The sequence below is a fragment of the Embiotoca jacksoni genome, unplaced genomic scaffold (assembly GCF_022577435.1).
Source record: "Embiotoca jacksoni isolate LCO1_2020_lvr unplaced genomic scaffold, fEmbJac1.0.p SCAF_1, whole genome shotgun sequence".
In the NCBI taxonomy this organism is placed as follows: Eukaryota; Metazoa; Chordata; class Actinopteri; family Embiotocidae; genus Embiotoca; species Embiotoca jacksoni.
In genome coordinates, this window is record NW_027185229.1 from 4,403,433 (window position 1) to 4,416,299 (window position 12,867).

The following is a 12,867-nucleotide window of genomic DNA, read 5'->3' on the forward strand; positions in this document are numbered from 1 at the left end:
GCTTCTAAATTCAGACAAAACAGAAGTTATTGTACTTGGTCCTAAACACCTCAGAAACTCTTTCTGTAATCACTTAGTTTCTCTAGATGATGTTGTCTTGGCCTCCACCAAAACTGTGAGGAACCTTGGAGTCATCTTTGATGAGGATTTGTCCTTTAGACACCATATAAAGCAAATCTCCAGAACTGCCTTCTTTCATCTACGTAATATTAATAAAATCAGGAAAATCCTTCCTCAGCGTGATGCAGAAAAACTCATTCATGCATTTGTTACTTCTCGGCTAGATCATTGTAATTCCTTGTTGTTAGGATGTCCGAATTACTCATTAAAAACCTTGCAGCTGATCCAAAATGCTGCAGCAAGAGTACTGACGGGATTTAGCAAGAGAGATCATATTTCTCCAGTTTTAGCTTCTCTTCATTGGCTTCCTGTGAAATCAAGAACAGAATTTAAAATTCTCTTGATGACTTACAAAGCCCTACATGACCAGGCTCCATCATATCTTAGAGATCTTATAGAACCATATAATCCTAGCAGAACACTTCGCTCTCAGTACGTTGGTCTACTTGTGGTTCCCAGAGTTTCCAGAAGTAGAATGGGAGGCAGAGCCTTCCATTTTCAGGCTCCTCTCCTGTGGAACCAGCTCCCAGTTTGTGTTGGAGGGGCAGAAACCCTCTCTAGCTTTAAGATTAGACTCAAAACATTCCTTTTTGATAAAGCCGAAAGTTAGGGCTGGCTCAGGTAGACCTGAACCAACCCTTAGTTATGCTGTTATAGGCCGAGGCTGCTGGGGGACCTTGTTACATGCTGAGCTTCTTTTCTTTCCTCCTACCCTTTAACTGACTCATACCTCACCATCCTTTTCTCTCCCATAGCTTTTTGTTATTGTCTGTTGTCTCCATTCAGTTCCCTCGCTCGCGTAGTTTCTCTTCTTTCTTTTGCAGATGTCCCACCATGGAGCTGCATGTCTCTCCACCAACAGTTCTTCTCTTCTATCTCTATGCTGTCCTTTTCTCTCTATGCTCTCCTCTCACCCCAACCGGTCGAGGCAGATGGCCGCCCACCCCTGAGCCTGGTTCTGTTGGAGGTTTCTTCCTGTTAAGAGGGAGTTTTTCCTTCCCTCTGTTGGAGGTTTTTCTCCCTTAAAGAGGATTTTTTTTTTTCCCTCTCAGCTTATGTGGGAATTGTTGAATTGTTGGGTTTCTCTGTATAATATTGTAACGTCTCGCTGTAAGGACGTTAATATGTTAAGTGCCATGAAATAACCTATGTTGTGATTTGGCGCTGTATAAATAAAGTTGAATTGAATTGAATTGAAATTGAATGTGTACTTTTATGTGAGGCAGTGGGGTGTGCCAAAGTTGTTGTTTTTTTATTACACTCAGGCCTCTTACTCTCTCTCCTTTATAAACATTCAACAGTTTGGCATTGTACAAACTGGAAAAGTACCCCAAAAAGAAAACACTGGTTCTCAGTTCTCCCAAAACAAAAAAGACAGATTAAATTTTAAAATTTGCACATTTTTAAACAGAAGGTTTCCAAGAAAAGGGTGTTTATAGGGAATTCTGCCAACAGAAAGTGTCACAATTTCCTGTGAGGGCTGAAAGGGTGAATTACCTACTTTATGTGCCAACCAGTTACGCAACTCTAGCTGATAAAGCTGCGGCTGAATCTTACTCCAGACGCTGGGTGGCGCTGTGCTGTAAACGGAGCGGTGTTTTGGGTCCAGTAGGCCCCTCCCATCGTCGTTAGCAGTGAGCGGCCAGTTGCCTAGTGACGAAAAACCATCGACTGCTGCTGATTTCCTGCCTTTTCAAAATCTCATCGCTGGCACTGAGCTAGCACCAAAGTTTTCCCAAACGGATTTCGTATGTTTTCTTCGTCTTCACTGCTGGACTATGACGTGAAATAACACCTCTGCTCTGGTCGGAGGCGTCGTGTAACGTTTGAGCGTGTCAGGCTGCGTTATGAAGCGTTTTGAAGAATGATGAATAACTACATTTTCATCAGGGTGGTTGGGAAAGGGAGCTACGGAGAAGTGCACTTAGTGAAACACAAAACAGACCGAAAACAGGTGAGTAACGAAAAGTGTGTGTAACCTTCAACACGGCTCACAACTGCTGGGATAAGTCGCCTTTTTAATCCAAATGTGAAATGTTTTTTGAGACCCTCAGTCCATGCTACAGCGCAGCTAGCATGAAAAACACGCCGATTTGTTTACGCTCTTGTAGCCGACTTTACAGTTCAGATTAATTAAGTGAACTAAATAGTAATAACTCAACTGATGAGGAGGTATACAGGGTAACGTGAGTTTTCTGTCAGTATAATCTTGTCGTTAATCACATGGAAATTTGACGATACAAAAAAACTGTCATTAGTTCCTTAAGGATCCTTTAGTTTGAGAATGAGGCCTAATTCAGTCCAAAAAAATCCCAGACTTCATCACAATAGCTTGATTACCTGCTGCCCATCGTGATGATAATAGTCTAATCCTCCATTGTTTTGTGAAAGTTGTGTAGTTTGAAATTCATCCTTGAAACACCAAACATTATTGCTTTTACAACTGGGTTTTCATGGCATAATTTGTGCTCCTTTATCATGTGGAAATATATGGATAAGATGTGTGAACTCCTGCTCTACCACAGTCAACCTGTTTTAACATCAGATAAAAAGTACTTCTGTAATTGTACTCGTTACTGTGAAACTCATAAGGACATAAGGCAGTTTATTGTCATTGTAAAAATACAACGAAATTAAGTTTGCAACTAATCAGCTCACAGTGATCTGATTAGAAAACTTGTTTTAGTTTTTAGTTCTGAATTTGTATTCATTGACACACAGTGTTTGCATTTCTTTAATTCCAGTTCAACATTAGTAAGTGTGTTTCTCTTTTCCCCCAGTATGTTATTAAGAAGTTGAATTTAATCACCTCCTCCAAGCGGGAGCGGCGTGCCGCAGAGCAGGAGGCGCAGCTTCTGTCCCAACTGCGACATCCGAACATTGTGACGTACAGGGAGTCCTGGGAGGGAGATGACTGTCAGCTATACATCGTGATGGGTTTCTGTGAAGGTGGTGACCTCTATCACAGGCTCAAACAGCAAAAAGAAGAGCTGTTACCCGAGAAGCAGGTCGTGGAGTGGTTTGTCCAGATAGCCATGGCACTCCAGGTACGTTGTATTGTGATACTGGCACCTTTTTTCTTTTTCTTTACATAATACAACAAACATGGGAAGTCACCGGTTTGATTTTGCTTTTCAGTATCTGCACGAGAGAAACATTCTTCATCGGGACCTTAAAACACAGAATATCTTCCTGACAAAAACCAACATCATCAAAGTTGGGGACCTCGGCATTGCACGAGTTTTGGAGAGCCAGAACGACATGGCCAACACACTCATAGGGACCCCTTACTACATGAGTCCGGAGCTCTTCTCTAACAAACCCTATAACCACAAGGTATTGTTGCTACCTGCTCCACTATTATCCCAGACAGGGGGCAAAGAGGTATGAAATAAATGTTAAATGACTACACAAGCAAGTTAACAAGCACAAAGTAAACTACACCATAACTATTTAACTCCTGTTTAACAGTATAAAAACCTAACTATTTAACATACTTCAATAAAAAGGATACAATAAATCCCTTTATAACTCACATTATCCTGGACACACTTAAATACTGAATGCAAAACAGGCTTGATAATTCAATGTGCTCTCTCTAGTCAGATGTATGGGCGCTGGGCTGCTGTGTGTATGAGATGTCCACACTGAAACATGCCTTCAATGCCAAGGACATGAACTCACTGGTGTATCGCATTGTGGAGGGAAAGGTGGGTTTCAATTTTTCACATATGTCTGTTGTGGTCAGGTTTTCACTTTCAGTCGGTACTTAGTTACACAATTTATTATATTTACAGTAAACGGTTTGGGCTTTTTCAAGCCATATAGTAAATATGGCTTTTTGAGTCTTAGGTTGTTTTGGTCATTATGTGTCAAAAAAGTTCAGGAACATTGTTTGACTGGTTGAACATAAGTATTTTTTTCTGCCCTTTAAAAGCAATGTGTTGTTTTATTAACTTCTAGAAATGTAATGAACAAGTAGTTTAACAGTCTTCTAACACTTTCCTCTGTTCTTCTCATCAGCTGCCTCAGATGCCCAGCCGCTATGATCCCCAGCTGGGAGATCTGATCAAGAGCATGTTGTGTAAGAGACCTGAAGACCGGCCTGATGTCAAACTTATCCTCCGGCAGCCTTACATAAAACGACAAATTGCCATGTTCCTTGAGGCCACCAAAGAGTAAGTGTCACCGACAGCAAACTGCCTTGGTATTTTACATTTCGTTTTCAAATTATTTTCATGCAAAGCAACCAACGCTACCTAAACTTCTCTTTCTTTGTATATTTCAACTGGAAACCGTTTCTACAATCAGATATTAATTTCTTTCCCTCCTTTTGGCTGCTGGCATTGAATCCAGTGACCAGTCTTTTCTCAGATGCTTATATTTGTTTTGCTTGTTACTACTCCAGAAAAACTGCCAAGTCAAGGAAAAAAGCCGTGGGTGACAGCGATGACTGCAAGAGCAGCAGTGCACCATCAGTGGTGGCAGGTCAGCCAAAACCTGAGAGGCCGCCTCCAAATCTCCAGCCGGAACCTCTTGCCAGCGTGAAGCGGGTGAGTTAGTGATGATGATATTTTCCTAATATAATCGTGTAATAATAACAAACAGGGACTTTGTGTTGTACATGTTGCACTGTAATCCCTGACCCTTTCAGTATGAGAAGAAGCAGACAATTTGTTTCTTTTATTGCATTATATTTTGCCAACTTAATTCTGCTCATTAAAAAAACAACAACACTCTTCTAACTCTCTTCAATAGAAAGTATTTATTTACCTTTGGATATTTCCGTCGCCGATGGTAACGTAACCGGCCAATCCTGAGCAATGTTAGTTGTAATAAATGCTACAGTGAGAGATGGCTGCTCTGCTTAGCAAATAGATGGCATACAGATAACTGTCTTTTTGCTTTTTCAAAGTACCTTCACTCGGTCACAGTAAGCAGTTGTTGGAGCGTGGCGTTGTTGTAATGCTTTCCAGATCGTTTCGACACAGAATCCATACAAAGATCTTCAGCATTATTGAGAGGCCGAATTTTCATGCTTATAACATATCTGATACTATATCCAGGTTCCCTAAATGTATTCTCAATAGATGTGTGTAGATTTATTATAATTATATGATGTTAAAAACAATCCATTGGATTCTTCCGATTACTATGCAGCATTTTCATTTTAGGGAATCGTTACTGATTCAAATGTTGTTGTTTTTTCTCTGCATCCTTAGAAAGAAGACAAATCACAGCAGCATAAATCACGACACAGTGTGACAGACCGCGCTGCAGTGCAGACGCCTCCACCACCCAAACCATCCTCCCCTGACGCTCTCAAAGCATCCTTAGCAACCGTCAACAACATTAATATTGATATCCAACCACAGGAGGATGAGGACCTGATGGAGGGACAGGTGCAGGGGCCCCAGTCTGTTGTGTCACACCACCGGGCAGCTAATGAACCCGTGACTTACAGTGTGAACAAAGACAGCAAGGGAAGAGGGAAACCGGATCCTTCATCCCCTCCTCCCCCCGTTAAACCCCTTCCGAGGTCCGTATCAGGTGTTTACAGCAGGGGAGGAGACGAGAGGACGGCATCCAATGGGTTATCAGACATTCAGCCGCCGGCCCCACCAGACCCCAGGGATACATTTTCTGTCTTTGGGGAGAAGCTGATAACTGATGTGGATGATAAAATGGATGATAAAATGGACACAATGGAGTTACTTAAAGAAGCTGATGTGCAGAACCCACATCAAGGAGACATTGACGACCTTGTGGAGGTGAATGTGGACAATAACAATGACACTGTGACCCTTTTAAAACATCCTCCTACTCAACACCTCATCCAAGTAAGTGGCTCTGGGAACAAAGCAGTACTTCCATGGTTTTTGGATGAAGGATTATTATTATTTTTTTTTTCATTCTTTTGTGTTCATTTGTTTCTTTTTAGGACAACCTAGAATCTACTGAAAAGCTCTTAGAGCCGCTCCCTCCATCACTGGTGAGCATTAACATTTCATACTCATTTTCTGAAGTCTTGCCTGCCATTACTCGAATAAAGCCCGTGAATTGAATGTGTAACTGCTAACACCCAACAGCACATAGAGCAGGAAGCTTTTCTTGTATTGTAGGAAGATTTGTGCCACAATAAAAAAAAAAAAGTGTAATTGTTTCTTCTCAGGAGCCGCTTCAGGAGGAATCACCCTTTCTCGCCAGTAAGCCAGGTCAAACTGCTCCATGGCAAACACCGCTGTACTTCTCATCAGAGCCTTCAATATCACAGCAACACAGAGGGAAGCACGTAAGAAGAGCACATGGAGATCCAGACGAGGTAAACACAAATACAGGAGCTAATGTATGGGTACTGGAACGCAATCATATTATGTAAAATGTACAGCTGCCATTCTTATGATAAAAACAAACAAACTGGTTTATGTTCTTTTTCTGACTCTACAGTCAATTTTTCCTGAACTGATTATCTGTTTTATAATATTTTAGCCCAAAGCGGCCGCTCCTCGACCTTTACCTCAACCTCCTGTTGAGCGTGTCGCTGTAGAAGCGAGGAAGAGGAGCAGGAGGAACACGGAGAGCAAGAAAGCTGGTGTGACTGCAACCTCCACCTCAGTTAGCTACTGTGGGGACGGATTATTATCACAACCACAGGTGACAGCGCTCCCCGCTCCACGCTGGCCATGTCATTGCCCAGCCATGTGAATTTCTAAATATATCTATTCTGCATATGACACATACTTTGTTGGCAAATTAATCATTGTATTAATTAATTTAACATTAATTGTAATTAATTAATTGTATCAACTGGCAGCAGTATTTTTTTTTTAGTAGCAGTAAAAAAACAAAAAAACATTATTTTTGTTGTAATTTTTCATGGTTCATGGTTTAATGTTCTGTTCCAGCTGAAATCAGCAGAGGCAGTTTATCAGTCACAGAAAATAAAGGTCGGTGTTATTTTCAGGATCGTCCTCTGACCGCCAGAGAGAGAAGACGGCTAAGGCAGTCCCAGGACACTGCCAACCAACCAGGTACTTTCTCTGCTCCAGCAGCAACTGAAAACACATTATTGAAATTGGATCTATAACAAAAAAGACCAACAGAACAAGTCAAGTGATAGAAAATGCACTTTCCTACACACATTGTTACGCCTTTAATCACTGGGAAACAGATGTATACGTGCACATTGGAACTCAAATATTCTATTATTACAGCACTATAAAAATGAATTAGATTCTTTTATTACTTTTCTGCTGTCCCCAGGTGTTAGTGCTGTACGAAGGGCATCGTATGACGTCACTTCCACCAAGGCTGAATACAACAGTGCTGCAGTTACTGGATCTGTTTCAGAGTCTGACTTTCAGTCCCACTGTAAGGTACAGACACTCCGATCACTGTGGCAGTCAGTCGGATTTCATACAGTATAAAAAAAAAAAAAAAAAGGCTGGATGTGCCTTGTTTTTACTGTTCATTTCTTAACTTCTCTATAGAATGAACCTGTCCTGATTCACTAGTCAAGAGTGATTAAGGGTGAATTTTGCCTGTGTTCAGTAAATTGGAGGCTAATCTGTCAATGCTATAGTGAACTTAAAGCATGTCAGAACATCTGCCACATATATGGGGTGTGTTGTGTTACAGCAGGACAAGCTGCTGGAGCATAAGTCAGATGAAGACGAGTGCAGCTCGTCCACAAGTTCCACAGAGCGCTCGGAGGGAGACTACAGGGAAAGGTGGGAGCACAACAGGAAAATCAAGTAACTTGATTGAACCATAAAACTGAACCTAAATATAAATGATCTGTAATATAATCACCTTACTGCTGTGGAGTTCTAACATCAAATGTGAAACTTTCCTGTATAATCCATTATTTATGGGTTCTCTACAGAAAGACTGAATCCAGCGACATGCACGATTTAGTCCACATGATGACTCAAACTTTGAGAATGGATGTTGGAGACGGTGTGAATGAGGTGGACAGTCGAAGATTTGGCTCCACAGCGCTGCCAGAATTCAAACTGAGCAGGAAGTACAGGGACACCCTGGTGCTTCATGGGAAGGCGCGAGAGGAAGCAGAGAACTTGTCGCTCGGTGAAATACCAATAGGTTAAATGCTTTTATTAAACTATCGCTATCAGTCGGTCAGCTATCCTGCAGCTTCTTTGTGTTTAACAAGTGTGTCTCTGCAGAGGGCTCCAAATCTGGTCCTGCCAAGATAAGAAGAGCCATAGAGCACCTTAGGACAGATGTGGTAAAAGGTCTGGGGATCAAGCTGTTGAACAGAGTGCTGGAAATCATGGAGGAGGAGGATGATGCCAAAAGAGAGGCAAGTAGAACACATCAGACATCACGATCCCGCCAAAGGACCGGCCCTCATTTAACCCTTATACAAAAATACGGTTGAAATATTTTGAAAGACAGACTTTTCTACTCTATTTGATTGATTTTACTTTAATCAACATGACTCAAGTATTTATGTTGAAATCAGTCACAAACTGGCTCGGAGAATGTGACAAGTAGAGTCCACGCAAGACTTAAAACAAAGACCTGTCCTTCCAACCACCCCTCTTACCAGACCTCACATCCAGAAGGAGCTCCAGAGCTCATCACAAGTGTCCAACACCAAATCAAGCATCCAGAAAACCAACCACCACACGCCGCTTTGACAAAATTCTAGAAACCAATCAAAAAACACTGGAATTTAACAAATGAGCTCCAAACCAAGTAGCATAGCCAAAGGTCTCTCTAAACCAGGGGTGTCAAACTCATTTTAGTTAAGGGGCCACATACTGCCCACTTTGATCTCAAGTGGGCCAGACCAGTAAAATCATAGCATAATAACGCATACATAACGACAGTATTTCTCTATGTTTAAATCATTGGTGAAGGTTTTTGGACCTTATTTTAAAAAGGTCGTTCTACAATAAACTAGAAACATAAAGACCAAAAACTCAGACATCAGCCCACTGTTTATCTGCCCGGGCTCTCCTCTGCAGATTCCCTCGCCACAAAGCGAGCAGCGAGCGCTTCTGCCTCCGGAGCAGACGTCGCATTTACGCTGTTTTTGAAGCAATTACTGGATCGATTACAAAAATTACAAAACGTTTGTACTCATAAACCTCCATATTCTCATAGAAATGCAATTTATGTCTTTCTGTAATTTTCACACTTAGCAAAGTCATCCGGCGGGCCGAGCTGGACCCTCTGGCGGGCCCGCATGTTTGACTCCCCTGCTCTAAACAAAAGGCTCACGAGCAAACCAACACATCATCAACACACAAAACAAAGAGAAAACCAAGCAACAATAAAGCTCGCACAAAGTCAAAGCATGAGTGGTGGTGCTTCCACCAAGTACCACACCAAACATCCAAGTTACATACATGACAACACTATTTAAAGGTGAACTGCTAACTCACTGCAATTCTTGATCTTTTCTTATATCGAGTTTAAACATAACTTCAAGTTAGATACCACCATGATAAGCAAGCAAGTTTTTTTTTTTTTTAATGCTAGCCATGTTTCTAAAGCTGCAAACCCACAAACAATACATGTACCAGAACAGAAACGAGGGTAAAATAAAGCCACAGATCCAAAGCTATTTGGCCGAATCTATTCACTACTTTTAACCGTAGTCTTCGGACAGATACCGGTGGTGGGTACGTATGCACCGATTCCACCAGAACCAAACAGGCGACCAGAAACTGCCAACCCTTTGGAAACCAGGGAAATGCTCCCAAGACATCGTCTTCATCCACGTTCTCCACCACACTGAAGTGAAAACAACCTGGTTGGTCTCGTATTAAAATCAGCCACTTCAGCCTACAAAAGGGAGGCCTGGCTCAAACAAAACAAAACCAAGAATAGGCTGAAAATCAGTAGTCAGTAATGCAAGCAGTGAGTGGATGTGTGTCAATCACATGGCCCTGCTTTTATAGCCTGGAAGAACCAGGTGAACGGCATCAGCTGACAACGGGAGGGGCTTCACATAACCAGCAGTCTCCTCATGAATGCACACGTTGGAAGTACACTGCTCACAAACTGCTCCTCTTTTTACACTGGTATTTATTTGATATTGAGGGAGATTCTTAACTTCATTTGGCCTTTACATGAAATAAATGTTTTATTCTTGACAGGTATTTGTTAGTTAAGACTAAATAATTTATTTAGTGCAAACATTGCTACTGGTGACTTTCCAAATTTAGGAGAGATTTAGTGGCCCACTGTAATTATTATTATTTTTTTTTTTAGCTGTGCCTTCGTGACCAGATGGGGGATGAGAAGTACCAGTCTTATGCTGTGATGGTGAGGCAGCTGAAATTCTTTGAGGATATTGCCTTCAAGGTTTAAAGGACACTGTATATAAGTGAGGAGAATCATTTGCGTTGCCATACTATTTGTGAACACTTGCTTTGCTCACGAGAGGCTGGCGTCTTCACAGATTTGCCTTTCAATACTTTTTTGTCAATGGGAGAAACAGTTTTCAAGCAGAAACTTGTACTTTAGTGAAAACCGGTTGAAGAGGAATTTGTTTCCTGTCAGTTCGACCACTCTGGTTACAAAACATTTCTACCTTCTTCCTTGTGACAGCATGCGAGTTCTCATTAATGATTGCAGGTTTTTGTCCTGGAACACACACAAGCTTGTACAGGCAGTCATGCGTAAAGAAAATTGTTTTTATAAATCTCATTTCATTGTAAACACATAATGTGAAATTTACCTTAAAGTTTTTTGGATGCCTATGCAAAGAGTTCAGTCATGTTAAAGCACTTCATGTCTTTCTACCTGCTGTAGTGGAGTGCTCGCTTATTTATGATGCAAACCAGAATTTCAATAATTGTTTACCTATTCTGTATCATCGAAGACACTAAATCTCACTTTTGTTGGTAGATTGTATTTTCTTACACACAAAATATTGTAATGTAGATAGATTGTAGATATTAACGTTTCAATTATTTCTAATAAATCCTAAATGTGTTTTTTGTTTACATGCACTTTCCATAATGTTTGGACCCACAATAAACACATTTCATTGACAGCGACAAAAAATAAACAAATCTGAGTAGAAATGAAACATCCCATTTATAAAGCATAGACCGTACATCATTTTTATTTTTTGAAACACAAGTGATTTATTATTGACTGATCAAGACTGTAACAAAGTTTTCTTCATAACTGCATGAAATGTGAATTGTGAGACAAACCTCAAAATATTTTCCCATATAAAAAGATGTACTGACGGCCGGACAGGGATAGTTCGGGTTTATTTATGCTTCTTCTTCTTGATGCTTTCCTGGGGTTTTTGGTTGGGCTCCCCGCAGCTCTCCGGTACAACTGGCTGCCAGGGCAGAGGATTCTGTCTGTATATCGGCCATGGAGGGAGGGTCAACTGAAGGACAGAAATTACAAAATTATATAATGTTGGCTGCTGTTTGTGGTCCCCGAGAAGAAGTCTTGACATGGTGTCCAACCTCAGGAATGTGTCTTAATTCTCAATTTGTCTAGTGTTAAACCTGAATTCATCTATTTCTTCACACAAAAAACAAAAACTTACCACGCAAGATACAGCAAAACCTGCCAGGACTATGTACACCGTCCACCCAAACTGCTCAATGATCAGGCCATATATGAATCCAATGACCTGTAAGGAAAACACACATGATATCAGTGCACACGACTACAGGTGGTACTTCCTGTGGGATGTGTTGCCACTCTGCGTGTGTCTCCGTTAGTTACCGCTGAGATGAGTATTATTCCTTGGAAAATCTGTTCAGCCAGCTTCTGACCTTTGTAATCCTGTAAGAGAATAAACAGAAGAATAAAGTGATCAATGAATGCAACATGAATTAAACCAAGTCAGCACAGTGTACGTTAAGTGTGAGCAATGGATGCAGCTGACCACAATCAGTAGCTACTGAAACTTGCGTGATAACTGATCTCATCTTTTCAACAGGTTCTGTAAAGTCCGAGTGACTGAAGCACGAGCTTGTTCATAATTTACAACAACAAACTCCTCGTTCCAGCTCCCAATATGTTCCAGTTTCACAGACTTCAGGCAACAGCTAATATTTACTGGCATCTACGTTGATTTGTGTATTTAAATATGTGATTTTGCTGAATTACAGATAACATTTTGTTGGCTAGTTTGGGCTGCGGAGGATACAAAAACGTGACTTTTCCGAGCAGCTGTTACCTGTGTAACCACAGCAGCTAACGTTAGCTTTAGTGCGATCCAACAGCATGAATGAAACAACTGATGGCTAGTTTGCAGCAGTCGAGCAAATAACCGCGTTATCTCTTACCATGTGCGTGGGAATGGACTTAAACATAGACAGCATGTTTCCGACTGAAACGAACAACCATACAATGAAAAATATTGCCTCCAGAGAAGCAAATCGAAATTGTCCAAACGAAGCAGTCGAACTTCCGGTCTGAAAAAGATGCGTCGTATTGAGGAAAAGACCCACTCGCGCGCTTCCTATTGTGTTAACTGCGCATGTCCGCAGAGCTCAAAGCAATCGGGAATGGCTGAAGTGATGTGTTACGCTCAAATGTGGGGGCTTTTTTGTTGGTGAAACGTTTTATCTGCCTTCAGTATTGCCTGTTAAAATGTGTAGCGGCTATCTTTTATCCATAATATTTTAACATATTCCCGAAATGTACAGTCTTGAAAATATGTATACACACCACGATTAAGGTCTTGCTATTTTTTGCGAGCAGCAAACGGCAAGAAAATGTCATTTTTTGCATTCA

General features: G+C 41.2%; 2 protein-coding genes across 2 annotated transcripts; one reads left to right on the forward strand and one right to left on the reverse strand.

Annotated features, from left to right (window-relative positions):
- Positions 1-1,829: 1,829 nt before the first annotated feature.
- On the forward strand, positions 1,830-11,116 carry nek4 (NIMA-related kinase 4). The gene is made up of 16 exons (XM_069157206.1): positions 1,830-2,074; positions 2,901-3,167; positions 3,259-3,456; positions 3,723-3,830; positions 4,144-4,298; positions 4,529-4,673; positions 5,343-5,960; positions 6,062-6,112; positions 6,293-6,442; positions 6,610-6,774; positions 7,085-7,151; positions 7,384-7,496; positions 7,759-7,850; positions 8,006-8,223; positions 8,307-8,443; positions 10,366-11,116. Exons 1-16 carry the CDS (start codon positions 1,985-1,987, stop codon positions 10,462-10,464), a joined length of 2,673 nt encoding a protein of 890 aa, XP_069013307.1. The 5' UTR covers positions 1,830-1,984; the 3' UTR covers positions 10,465-11,116.
- A 92-nt stretch (positions 11,117-11,208) lies between these two features.
- spcs1 (signal peptidase complex subunit 1) lies at positions 11,209-12,565 on the reverse strand. Its single transcript, XM_069157218.1, has 4 exons — positions 12,417-12,565; positions 11,851-11,910; positions 11,669-11,755; positions 11,209-11,503 (listed from the first exon to the last, which is right to left on the reverse strand). Exons 1-4 carry the CDS (start codon positions 12,450-12,452, stop codon positions 11,378-11,380), a joined length of 309 nt encoding a protein of 102 aa, XP_069013319.1. The 5' UTR covers positions 12,453-12,565; the 3' UTR covers positions 11,209-11,377.
- Positions 12,566-12,867: the final 302 nt, after the last annotated feature.

What these genes read in the sequence shown, in the direction of transcription:
- spcs1 (XM_069157218.1), bottom strand. Translation starts at nt 12,452, where the DNA reads ATGCTGTCTATGTTTAAGTCCATTCCCACGCACATG. An exon ending in AGTCCATTCCCACGCACATG is followed by an intron (nt 11,911 to 12,416) that starts GTAAGAGATAAC and finishes ATTCTCTTACAG; the next exon opens with GATTACAAAGGTCAGAAGCT. An exon ending in GAATAATACTCATCTCAGCG is followed by an intron (nt 11,756 to 11,850) that starts GTAACTAACGGA and finishes TTTTCCTTACAG; the next exon opens with GTCATTGGATTCATATATGG.
- nek4 (XM_069157206.1), top strand. Translation starts at nt 1,985, where the DNA reads ATGATGAATAACTACATTTTCATCAGGGTGGTTGGGAAAGGGAGCTAC. An exon ending in CTCTTGCCAGCGTGAAGCGG is followed by an intron (nt 4,674 to 5,342) that starts GTGAGTTAGTGA and finishes CTGCATCCTTAG; the next exon opens with AAAGAAGACAAATCACAGCA. An exon ending in GGACACTGCCAACCAACCAG is followed by an intron (nt 7,152 to 7,383) that starts GTACTTTCTCTG and finishes TGCTGTCCCCAG; the next exon opens with GTGTTAGTGCTGTACGAAGG.